The sequence below is a fragment of the Trifolium pratense genome, linkage group LG6 (assembly GCF_020283565.1).
Source record: "Trifolium pratense cultivar HEN17-A07 linkage group LG6, ARS_RC_1.1, whole genome shotgun sequence".
NCBI lineage: Eukaryota > Viridiplantae > Streptophyta > Magnoliopsida > Fabales > Fabaceae > Trifolium > Trifolium pratense.
Window position 1 is genome coordinate 4,627,549 of NC_060064.1, and position 13,127 is coordinate 4,640,675.

A 13,127-nucleotide genomic window follows, 5' to 3' on the forward strand; every position below is an offset into this window, starting at 1 on the left:
TTCATGAATATATCCAAACATAAATCACTACAGCTTAAAATCAATTTTGGCCAGAATCAATTTTACAGAATCAATTATGCCAAAATCAATTCTCTCCGCCGCAGAACCAAACACACGCTCAGTACTAATATTAACCATTCATTTTCTCTTAATCACTCTTGAATTAGAAAAGAAAAAGTGTACTAAATATAAAAGGTAATAGAGAATCTAAATCTTAATTTTCTATTCCAATAATCAATCTATGAACTTTAACAATTTAAGTGGTTAATGAACTTCATCAAATGATAGATTGTTTCGGAGAACCGAGTTTGGTTTATGATTGAAATAATTATTGGTCAAATTTTACTTATCTTACTGTCGAACTATGTATTAAGAATCTCAAATGAAAATTGAAATAGTCTGAATAAAAATTTATGAATGGAGACAATCATCACTCTACAAACTGATTTTCTAATGCTAAAATAGATTGAAGAACCTAAATTTTAAAACTATTATTATGCTTCCTTTCTTTAGGAACCAAAGTTTTAACACACTTGTCTAACTACTCTATTAGTATTATTTTTACTCCTCATTTTTAATTGTCGCATTTGTGGGGAATTTTGTTTATATTTATTTACTTGTCATTTTAAAAGTTAAAATGCAAAATTAATTATTGATTTACAATTACAGTACAAGAAATTATCAATTTCTAACACCATTGACAAGTCAAAGTATTTATTTCCTTTTTGCTTTAATCATTAACCACAAAATGTCAATTAAATTATCCTGAAATGCAACTAGTTAGCCACTTCTTGTTCTCCAAGTAACAACTCACATGCCAAATTCTTCTTTACCACTCTCTTAAACCATATCTCAAACCTCAATCCACTCCTACCAAAAACAAAAAAAAAAAATCTCAAACCTCACCCACCACTCTCTCTCTCTCTCTCTCTCTGAAACAACAAGAAAAAGCTATTAGCTATGGGTGGTTCTCCTAAAAACCCTCGACCATGTGATTACTGTGGCCATTCAACTGCAGTTCTATACTGCAGAGCAGATTCAGCGAAACTCTGTTTCTCTTGTGACCGTGAAGTTCACTCCACAAACCAGCTTTTCTCCAAACACACACGCTCCTTAATCTGTGATTCATGCGATGATTCCCCTGCTACAATCCTCTGTTCAACAGAATCCTCTGTTTTCTGTCAAAACTGTGACTGGGAAAAACACAATCTTTCACTCTCTTCTCCACATGAAAGAAGACCTCTTGAGGGTTTTACAGGGTGCCCTTCTGTTACTGAGCTTTTATCAATTCTGGGGTTGCAGGATATTGGGAAAAAATCGTTGCTTTTGCCTCAGGAAAGTGTTGGAGATGGTTATGTAGGGTATGAGATTGAAGGGCTTTCTGATTTGTTTGTTTGGGATGCTCCTACTTTTGTTAGTCTTGATGATCTTATTTCTACTTCTCCTTCTTCTCATAATTATAGTGCTATGGAGGTTCCTCCTTTGCCCAAGGTATAATCTCTCTCTCTCTCTCTCTCTCTCTCTCTCTCTCTCTCTCTGTTCATTTTTTATTGGATGCTGATTAATGTAATAGAAATTCACTTTTTTTTGGTATTTTGATAATTGATAGGTTTTATTTTGTGTGCTCAAATGGATTTTTTCTTTGTTCTGCTCTTGAATATTAGCTGGCCATGATGAGATTAGTGATAAATTGTAAAAGAGTGATATTAAACATGAATAGATTCTGGATTTTTTTGGGGGGTTTTGGATAGTAATTAGGACTGTTTTGAAGGTAAAAGAACATAGTGAAATTATGAGTTTTTTTTTTGTCCTAAAAGTATGGGGAAACAACCATAGTAATCCGGAGATGGACCGAAAAGTAAGTAAAGTCTGGTCAAGGATGTTCCAGCTAGGGGTTGAACTCAGATGGACCGAAAAGTAAGTAAAGTCTGGTAAAAAATGTTCCAGCTAGGGGTTGAACTCGGGTGCTCCTGATCGATTTGATCTTAACTAAAACTCATTAACTACTTGAGTTGAGAGTTTAATCACTTGATTAAATTATGTGTATATTGCTGCAATTTGAACATGTTTTAATATTGCTGTTATTGAAACAGAATCGTAAGGCTGCTTGTGGTAGACACCGAGAAGAGATTTTAAATCAGCTTCGAGGGTTGACGAAGTCTGAGCCCTATGATCCTGAAGAGTATACACCACCGACAAATTTATCTATAGGTTTTGAACGCGACGTAAAGGCTGATATTGTTCCTTCAAATGAGGTAAAGCTTCTATTTCATTGGTTGTTTTCGTACTGCGTTATATCATTCATGATTCCTGATAATGTATTATTTTTTTGTGCGCTTGTATAAATAATTGACCGCGCCTTGTTTTGCATCTCCGATTCTCTTGATTGATGTGCCTTGTTTTATTAGCTTGTTATGGTACTGATAAGATGAACCTGGTGGTGTGGTGTCTATTGACTGTATTTCAGTGGCTCAGAGAAAGCAGTGAGCCTATGTATCAAGTTGTTCCTGATACATCATTCATAGCTCATACCGAAGATATTCCAGTTAATCATTCCGTATCTGCTGTTGGGGAGCCTCATACTCATGGCAACAACGAAGGGACGCCTTCAGAATCTCTTAAGTCTGAAATCTTATCAACTACTCCTAAAGCTGTTCCACCTCCATATGAGATAGCGAGTCAAGAACGGGATTCTGCATTATTACGGTACAAACAGAAGAAGAAAACAAGAAGGTATGTGAATGTGACTTCAGATCTTAACCCAAAACTTTAAGACATGGGATATATGAGTATATTCTTTTATACTATCTTTCATTTAATCAATTCATAACCAAAGTGTGATTCTGTAGTTGATCATGGCTATTCATCTCCTAGCAACTTTTTAAATGATTGTTGACTAATGTGAACTAGGTGCATGTATATATAAGATCTTGATGATTGTTTAAATAAATTGATAACTACTCCTTGTTTATAAATTATATTAAATTGACACATTTACATGGAAAACAACAGATACGACAAGCATATAAGGTATGAATCACGTAAAGTTCGGGCGGAGACCAGGACACGAGTTAAGGGCCGATTTGCAAAGATAGAGCACTGAAATCATGGTAGGCTGTTGCAACAACGTAACTAAAATTCTTCGTTCGCGTCACACAAATCATGTAACTTGTCTCTTGTATATAGTGGACATATTTAAATTTTGCATGTGAGGTATGATGTATCAATCCTTGGATCCAAAACTTTGATATTATGCAGTCAAATTAACGCAATACGGTTGACTGTAGTATTATCAGATTTGGTTTGTCTGGCAAATCAATAACTTTATGCTCTGATATAGGAAAAATCCAGATATCAGTTCTGTTCTTTTTTATTTGTATTTGGATTACCAAGTTATGTAGTTTTAATCTTCGGGATATCCTTGTAAGTTTACATACCCTACCTCGTCAGCATTTATATATGCTTGTTCCTGTTTCTTAAACGTATGATAATCTGTTTTTTCTCTCTTGAATTATGCATCTTGTCTACTTGACACATTGATATCTTGGACGACAGATATCATATGAATATATATTATTTTATGGTCATGGAGAGTACATATATATGGTTGGCTTGGAGCGGAAGTATGTCGAAGAAGGAAGCATTTTTCTTGCTACTGCATTCTTCTGTAGGTGTTCTTGAAGCTGTAGCTTAAAAGGTGCTTAATGTCTAGCAAAGGAAGGAGCCATCTTTTGTCCAAGGTTTTGGTTTTCCCACCAAAATGCTCATTATGACTATGTCTAGGTTAGCAGTGAGTTTTGCCATAATCACAGCGTGCCACTGTGATTTGGTCAAACTCACCGGTCATGAATGTAACAATTGTTGTGGTCTTTGGTTTGGTGTCCCTTTTTGCATTGAATTGAAACAGTTGATGAACTCTCCTACCTACCAAACATTACAGCGCAGCTACCTCATTCATAAGCTGTAACCGTGTTTTATAATTTAATTAAGGCTTTAAGCAACCTTGAAAACTTGCAAGAGATAAATTAAAAAGAGTATATACTGGTGTGTTATGCTTGAAACCCTACTTTGAACAAGTTGACAACACAAAACTGTCGGCAAATTACTTTGTCTTTTATTCAAAGAGTTTGTAGCCTCACAGCTGCTAACTCCTGAACTGAAAACTGCACTATCTTTGTTTCGGTTTGAAGGACAAAAAATAAGTACTATCTTGATGCATCACAGTTTGAAGGACAAAAAAAAAGTACTATCTTTGATACATCACATTAAAACTATATTCAATATCTAAAATTATGTCGGGCCAAAAATGGAAAGGTGGTTGAAGCCTTTATTAGAAGGTCTAATTGCAGAAGAATTTGAGAGTTCCTTTTGTTGTCCTATCATTTTCTCAAACATCATCTGCTAATTAAGTAGCGAACGAGATTTTTTCCCCTCAAATTTCTTATTTTTTACTCATCCGATATTTGTGGATAGAGTGCTAATTGTACTTTTTAAAATTCTTTTCGTTGTTAAAATAAACGTCCAAACACTTTATATATCTTTTGAAACTACACTTTTAAAAGTATGGGAGGTTTTTTAGCAGACGAGGGAAGTGAAAATAGCACCCTTTTCTACTGTAAATTTGGGCTTCAACCCAACTACTATATAATGGAGGAGCAAATGGGTTTTTCTCTTTCTAGTATATATTTCGCTCAATCACAACTACTATAAAATGTGTTTTTTTTTAGTTTATTTTGTCATGAATTTCTATGTGTAATTATATATACAAACTTTTCGAGTTGGATAGGACGGCAAAAGCTGACTACAAGATCTTCCTTAAGACATTACTACATTTTTAGAGTTGTATTCGAATCCAAAAATTTTGATTAAGCTAGAAAAGATCTCTTGCATCTCACGAGAACTTATGTTGTGCTCTCGATTAAATTTAATCAAATCATGTGTTTGGATACAAGTTTTTTTAATGAAAATAACTTATTATATTTCGATAGTAATATGGAAAATGCTAAACTCTAAGTAAATGTGTATATGACAATGACACTATATGCTCAAATGCCTCATGTACTACACTATGTTCCTTTCCTTTCCTAATAAAACATTTATTTTCTTCTGTTCTAAAAAAAACACATTAATTTCCTTCTACAAAAAATATAAATAAATTAATTTCCTTTCAAGGAAGAAGGTGAAGAAGGTCCATATAGGGTAGTTGTACTTCATTTACACACTTTCAAAAGTGAAATGACTTAAACATCACCATCATCATATGCATTCAGAAACAAGTATCCAAATTTAGTGTTCCTCTTAAATAACTAGACCTACCAATACCATCTTGTACATATTCAATACAATACAATATTCACTACTAGAACAAAGGAAAATAAATTAATAGAAGCATAATAACTCACATATAGTACCTATATTTAATACAAGCAACTCCAATAATTAATAACAGTCTAAGAGAAAACAAGATTAATTAACACCTAGAATTAACAACACATTAACACTAGTAACTAGTAATACTTATACTATAGTACATTGATCTAGTTTGATCTATAATAATGAAGTTTGAAAACTGAGTGAACCACAATCAAAAGGAAGATTGAGGAACCAATGATAGAGAGAACCAAAGCAACAGTGGTGTGACGACAATAGGCATCAAATATATTGCACACTTTCATCCATTGGACATGTGAGTTTCCTTTCTGTCCTAACACTCCCACTGCAGCACCTGCTCCATTGGCTGAGAAGAGTAATGCCATTATGATAAGGTCTAGTACTGTTATTATTAACAGTGTTGTTTTGTTTCCATTGGTTCTTGCAATTGTTGAAATCACCATAGAAATTGCTGCATATGAACATCCTATAGCGTTTGACACCAAGAAAAACCTAATATTGCATAATGAAATTGCTTTGAGATCATATTACTCAAGGAGAAAACAAATTGAGACAAATAAATTAAGCTCATTAACTTTAGTTCATGAACTCAACCATTTGGTCTAGTGCTATTATTTTTTTAAACCATAGTACGTATATTTGCATACAAGTGAAGGGATCTGACTCGTCTAAAATAAATGATTCATTTTAAAGTGTAAAATGAGTAATATTAACCTTTAATTAATAAATCAATGTAGATAAGATAGATACATCATAAAAAATCATGGAGTTGTTACAATCACAACTCTTGATTTTTCTCACTTTACACTTTACTTACTTTAGATGGTCTTAATCTCACAAAATAATTAAAATTCATTTAAGAAATTGATTTATTAGGACAAATATTTTTCCAATACATGTCAAATAAGAGAATAATAGTAGATGTTCCTTATCTAATTAATTTTATTGTTGATTGTTTTTTATAAAAGGAAGAAAAAACCTTTTTAATGAAAAAACAATTAATGTTATAATTAAATCATTACATTTACCAAAAATGAAATAAAAGTTGAAAAAATAACTAAAAATAGTAAGTCTATGTTTAGTATTACGGTGGATAGACCAGAATTACAGTGATTCATCGTAATTTTTCAAAAGCTACAAAATGTAGTTTTTGTGAAATCATGGTGTTCTAGCAGATCGTAATACTAAACATAGACTAAATGTAGATGATCTAAAAACACATCTAACATTTCAAAAAATAAATTATATATCTAGTGTTGAAAGAGCTGAGTAGAGAGGAATAGATTATAGATATGATGAGCTTACACAATAGCAGACATATATTCCCACTTAGCAGTAACTTTGAATTGCAATTCAGAATATGAAATGATCTTAGTCTCTTTGTCAACACCAACAATAATAGTAGCAGTTAGAGTAAGCAAAAAAGCAAGAACCCTCAACAACACATCATAAACACTACTCTTCCAAATAGTTCTCATCTCCACAACCTTCACATCACTTTGAACTCCATCAACACTTCCCTTAGATTTTCCCATATAGTAAGTAAGTAAGTAAGTGCACTCTTCAAGATTTAAAAGCTTGAACTTATAACTTATAGCTTTGGTGTGTTATAACTTATAACAAGTATGTAGTATATAAATATACTATAAGATATGTATATATAGTAGAAATTGTGAAAAGGAATGGAGGAAGTATGAGTGAATGAGAAAGGTGGGGAGGTTGGAATTGCATTCAAGGCAAATTGTACGGAATGTACATTATAAGTTAATGTCATCCACCACACCATCTTTACTTAATTCCTCCTGTGACTTTTTTGGTCTTTCTCTGTCTCACAACGTCTCTATGGAATCAGAATAGATGATTATAACATTTTTTTTTGGTCATGTGATGATAAATATGCATTGAAATTTAAAATGTAGTGGTGTTAATACTTCTGTTATTTTTTGGTACATTGCTGCTCATTCACTGTAGGGTTTGAATTTAGCCTGGCCAGTCACGTTTTTACACATTGGTTGCAATGGCGAAACGCTGACTAGCGAATCAAAATTGGACAGCTCGCATTTTAATGGACATTGTTAGTCTTCCACAATGTGACAAATTTGTTGGGCAATGAGTGTCCTTCATTGGATTGGATCAGCACATTGAGCATTGAACAATTATACAAAGTGATTCTAACACCACATTTTTATTCAAAATCTTTAGACATTAAGGTTATGGATCCTCTCACTGATAAATGTTGTGGCAAGTGTGAGTGAGTTAAGTTCACATTGTTTAGAAAAGTGAAGATTAAACATTTTATAAGATTCATAAACCTAAAACCTTAAGGCTTTGAGTTAAAGTGTGGTGTCTAACTCACTTGTAGAGTTGTTTTTTACCCCAATGTGGATGATCCCTCGATTGACATTAAAATCTTGGTTGAGAGATGTGTCGCTCATAAAAATTAAATTATTGTTTTTCACTAAATCACATGACAATTTTTTTTCACAAATACAATTGTCTTAAATAGTGTTTAAGTTATTGTAAAAAAACAAATAGTCTTTGAGTATGTTATAGGAACACAAGTTTTATGACACAATACATACACAATTTGGTAATTCTAACAATAAATAGAGGGATATTTTTGTGTTTATCTTCTTCTATATCCCATCATTTTCTTGTTTCTCTCTCCCAACTCTTTAATCTTCATCTCTGATTTGAGCTCCAACTCTCTCACCACTACACCGTCCTTCCCACCACCATCACGCCGTACAACACCACAACCATCTCCGGGTTTTCACAAGTCACCACCATCAAATCACAAGCTTTTAAGTTTAGTTCCTATATTATATAAAAATAAAGATGATTTTAGTCTATATAAAAACTCGCTTTATAAAAAATATGGACTAAAATGACACATGTTTATAAAAGATATGGGCTATAAAATTTCAATTTTTTTATAAAGTATAACATAAATAATTTAAGCCACTAGATTTGATTTAGTGGTGAAGAGTCTGAGTAATACGCATAAAGCCGTAATATTTTATAAACATGGATACAAAAAACCGTTGAAAAGTGTGAAAGTACACAAGAGTTAATTTAAAATCAGAGACCGAAAATTGCGACAAAAACTATTTGAGGATTAAAAATTGCTGAAATTTTTATAGGGTTTAAAAATAAAATTTGAAATATTTATAAGTAGCAAAAACTTATTTAACCATATTTTACAAGAACTATAAACATGTTTAATCTATTAAAATGAGTTTTTTTGTTGACAAAATAAGTTATTTAAAATTTTTAATTTTTTTATCCTATTTTTTTATTTTTTTTTGTAAATTATTTATAAGCAATTTTAGTAGTTAATTAAATTATAAATTCATCCTTCAAATTTATTCAAGAAACTTCCACATCCTCTTATTGGGCTGAGAGTACAACTCTTAAGTATTGGGCTTATCGAAAGTCTAGCCCACCGTAGAATCTTCTTCTTCGCTATGCACCAACGTTGTTCCTCTGTAAATTAGGGTTTGCAATTTATTCATTGTTGTTTGTTTCCCCAATTGCTCTGAAATTCGTTAATCAATCTTCCAACAATGACGAAAAAGGACAATAAACGCAACGATAAACACGACGAGAAAAAGGAGCTAATGATTGCGAAGAAGAATAAGAAGAGAAACGTTTCGAGATTGGGTGGAAGTGGCCGTTCGCTTAATGTTTCCGCTAATGCAAAATCCAATAACAATCAATACAACCCAGCTCTCATAAGTATGCAAATTTCTCTTTTTTTTTTTTTATCTATTCAACTTATTCCCAATATTTTTAGCATCTTTCATATTTTTCATATACTAAAGGATTTGAGTTATAATTTATGAAATTTGTTACTTTATAGTGACGGAAAAGAGTAGAAAATGTAGGGTTTTGTATTAATTTACTGTTTAATTTGAGTTATTAGTTCTTACAAACTTAGGTTTGGGAGGTGCAAACTGCAATCCAAAATTCAATTAGTGATGAGTGGTTATGAATGCAATTGAATGCTTAGGGTAGTAATAGTACACTACATTATGTTGATTATTTTTGTTTAGTGTGAGAGTTAATGAAGAAATTTTCATCTTTGATGCCTAATTAGGTCCTCAATTTAGAAAGAGGAAATTGATGTTAGCTGTGCTAACTTTTGTGTTAGTTTTTCTTTGGTTTGTGGAGGTTACAATGAAATGGAATGGATGGATTGAAATTGAGCATAACAGAATAAATTATCACTCAGTTGTTTTTATATTTTTTTATGATGGATTGGAGAAGTTTGTTTCCTTACATACTCCCAAATTTGAGCAGAAGAAAAAGATGGAATATTAGATAGAATGGAATTGAATGTATAATGTATTCCATCATATTATATTTTTAAATATTTAAGAATGGAACATAGGCAAATTGCCTAAGGCAATGGATAACATGCACAAGTGGTATATATGGTTCATGGTGCACAGATAAGTTTAGCCTTTAGATTTACCTATCTACACAGTAATATGGTGTATTATCTATACAGTATCCCATTCCTAGGTCCTTCAAACCCGGAAAACTCATCCTTCATCACTCTGTTCAATTTTGTGCCTTCAACCTCACCGCAAATGTGAAATTTTCTGCCATGTATAACGGCACAAAGTTAGCCCTTGCTGTAGCAGAGCCTCATTGACAGTTGTGATGTTGGTCTTTGGACACAGATAGTACACTGCAAAATTAAAGTCCCACCAATTGTAACACACTTATCCACTTCTTCCTTTTCCCTCTAAACTTGATTTGCTACGAAACTCAGATCTGTGAAAGGGTTTCTGCAAAACGGAGATGTTCAATAACAATTTCAATTCTCAAAAAGTCTATTCAACTATCATGCTGGAGTATGAATTTCATTGGCTTACAATCTTAATCTTTGAAATACAAACAGTGGCTCAGTATGTCTATGTGGTTCCCACAATTTCCTTTTGGTTCAATGATATAGTTCAGTTCCTTCATGTTATGTTGAAGAATTGTGCTTAGACAAAAATGCAACATATAGCTTCTTGTTTTAATCATCTAAAAATCTGGATATGAGATTATATTTTTTTGCAATAGAGCCCCTGATCTGAGGGAGGAGAGGCTTAGGAATGGAAGAGGAGGGAGGAAGTGAGAATGGGGAATAGATATTTGTGCGCCTTGAATCTAAAGGCCAAAATTATTTGTGCGCCATGAACCATATATTACGTGTGCATGTTAACCGTTGCCTGGAACATAATATCACATCATTCCACTGCACCGTATCATGTCTATTGTGAAGCTAATAAGGTTCCATATGGTTTAGCTATTTTGGGGGTGCTCTTTTGCTGATTATTTGGTTATGGAGTAGTCCCACTCCTTTGTGAGGGAGTTGTTGTTTGCTAATGTTTTAGGAGTTTCTGCTCCTAGTGTTGTTTCCGTCTAATTTTCTTTTTCTTAAGCTTTGGCCCCTTCCTTTTAAAAATATAATAATTATAAAATCCATTGAGGCAATAAGTATAGTACTTTGGTAAAGTCTTACTGTTAGCAGATACCCTCTAGAGCTAGTTCACCTAGTTTTGTTTATTGACTTAGTTGAATATTTTTTTATAATCAAACTGTAATTCTTTGCATTGATTTCGTCGAAATATTTGATGAATTAAAAATTCAAAAAAAAAATGGTATTTTTGAATTATAATTTGTTCTCAGGATGCTGCATTTTCTCATTTTATGTGCTGGGATAGTAGTTTTAAGGTTTTGGAGTGTTACCCTGATTCTTAATATATTCTATGACTTTTAATATGAACTTATGATTTGGGATGAGATTGGGGATCAACTATATCTAGCTGAAGTTCTCCTTTTTCATATTAAATATGCCAGTGCGTGCTTGTCATGGATGTTTCTTTTTTCTTTTCAGAGAAGCAAAGGGAGTTATACAAGAACGCTAAGAATGTGAATAAGTATAAGAAGATGCTAAAGCGACAAAACCTGCAGAATGATCCCTTGGTGGCCCAAAGGCATATCGAGGTTTGATATCCTATTTGCTGCTTGCCGTGAGATTACTATTACTATGTACCTATAGGGCAAGACCTACCTAATATGTCAGATGTACTGATGGATAATTCTGATTTTATTTTACTGCTGTTTATAGAATTCTACATTTATGTTGCGTCATAAAAGAGTAATTTTGATTTTTCATGTTTTAGGAGGAGCTGATGTTGCAGCCCAAGCCTCAGAACGTTGATCTATCTGAGGTGCTTTATCTCTTAATACTGATCTATCTAGTCCATAAATTACTCTCTTGAACTATTGTTATTTTTAGCATACTATTCATTTTCCTTTCTACTTGCTGTTGCAGAATTTGAATGAAACTGAAGGTGACAAGGACAAGAATGAGAGGAGGAAGCCGAGGAAGAAGGATAGTGCTTTTAGTTTGGAAGAATTATACAAGAAGAAGCATGAAGAAAAAGAGAAAGAAAGAATGGAGAGGGAAGCAATTTTCAAGGAAAAGAAGGAACAAAGAGAAAAAGCTGAAGCTCGGAGAAAAACTTTGCGCGAACAAATGTTTAAGAAGACACGAAAAGGGCAGCCTGTTATGAAATATAGAATTGAACATCTTTTGGAGACTATTCAAGGCTCAGTTGGCAACAAATCCTGATTAGTGGAGTAGGGAAGGGCCAATTGAAGATAACCTCAACATCCCTTTTTATTTTATCAGCATGATTCTGTGTTTACACAGAGCTGAGCTGACATTCATCAGAATTCTGTTGTCAACAATGAGTTACTGTCTTCATCAGTATCAAATATCAATGGTTGTACCAAATTTTGTACCTTAAATTATACCAGTAATCATCGTAATGGCCTAGGCAGTGTGTATAAGCCTTTTGCACTAGAAACAGTTAAGTATCGAAATAGAGAACACTTGTAGCATAAGCTTTCTTCAATTTATTCATTATATAGTTGAGTACTTGTTTTTAATGATTATATAAGATTTGAACTCGGTACTCCGAATTTCTATCACTCACAAACTTTATGTACCAACCATTTGTGTTAACCCCAGTTGAGTACTTGAGTCTGCATTTAGTCATGTTCTACTTTCATTTTAAATAGCATCCAAACGCAGGAAAGGTATAAATTATAGTTGCAGTAAGTTTTCTTTCACTTATCTAACATGAGAGTTTATTGTAGAAATTATACTGATATTTCCAAATCACTTTTCTTTTTTTTTGATCAAATATTTCCAAATCACTTAACAACTTGATTATGTAGGAATTTGATGAATTAGAATATAAGTGAGATATGAGATATAAATCATTCAATAATCTCCCTGTTTAGAGATGCATGAAACAATTTCCATAAAAGATTATCTTTTTCACCATATGAACACAAGATAAAATAAAGGGTAGGAAAACCAAAGTAATAAACATCCAATACATATTTTTATTGACCTTGAGTTTAACAGAATCATGTTAAATCACCGTGATTTTGACAAAAATTACACTTTAGAAATTCAACTTAATAACAGTGCTACCATACTTTTGTGAAGCTCGTTGTGATATCAAACATACACAATTAGCCGATTCACATAAAATACAACGAAGTTATGATCAACTGAAATTGAAGTTGAGTTTCATAACAACTAAATATAGATTCTGATGAGAGTGGAGGAAAAAGAAAGGTCAAGGGTAACGACACACCATAACTCTTCTCCTCTGAGGTTGAGGTGAACATATGAGCATAAGAGTGAGAGCAAGAAGTAG

At 32.8% G+C, this 13,127-nt stretch overlaps 3 protein-coding genes across 4 annotated transcripts; 2 read left to right on the forward strand and 1 right to left on the reverse strand.

Moving 5' to 3' along the window:
* The first annotated feature begins 744 nt into the window (after window positions 1-744).
* On the forward strand, window positions 745-3,915 carry LOC123888208 (zinc finger protein CONSTANS-LIKE 13). Its single transcript, XM_045937177.1, has 5 exons — window positions 745-1,491; window positions 2,094-2,255; window positions 2,468-2,733; window positions 3,013-3,110; window positions 3,556-3,915. The coding sequence occupies exons 1-4, from the start codon at window positions 961-963 to the stop codon at window positions 3,101-3,103; spliced, it is 1,050 nt and encodes a 349-aa protein (XP_045793133.1). The 5' UTR covers window positions 745-960; the 3' UTR covers window positions 3,104-3,110; window positions 3,556-3,915.
* A 1,352-nt stretch (window positions 3,916-5,267) lies between these two features.
* LOC123888209 (CASP-like protein 1E1) lies at window positions 5,268-7,007 on the reverse strand. Its single transcript, XM_045937178.1, has 2 exons — window positions 6,697-7,007; window positions 5,268-5,883 (listed from the first exon to the last, which is right to left on the reverse strand). Exons 1-2 carry the CDS (start codon window positions 6,924-6,926, stop codon window positions 5,538-5,540), a joined length of 576 nt encoding a protein of 191 aa, XP_045793134.1. The 5' UTR covers window positions 6,927-7,007; the 3' UTR covers window positions 5,268-5,537.
* A 1,830-nt stretch (window positions 7,008-8,837) lies between these two features.
* LOC123888210 (DNA ligase 1) lies at window positions 8,838-12,345 on the forward strand. Of its 2 annotated transcripts, none has more exons than XM_045937181.1 (4): window positions 8,838-9,129; window positions 11,285-11,365; window positions 11,572-11,621; window positions 11,726-12,345. In XM_045937181.1, the coding sequence occupies exons 1-4, from the start codon at window positions 8,958-8,960 to the stop codon at window positions 12,023-12,025; spliced, it is 603 nt and encodes a 200-aa protein (XP_045793137.1). In that variant the 5' UTR covers window positions 8,838-8,957; the 3' UTR covers window positions 12,026-12,345. The 2 variants fall into 2 exon arrangements, with proteins under 2 accessions (XP_045793137.1, XP_045793136.1); XM_045937180.1 differs by having other exon boundaries at window positions 8,839-9,129; window positions 11,285-11,394; window positions 11,574-11,621.
* Window positions 12,346-13,127: the final 782 nt, after the last annotated feature.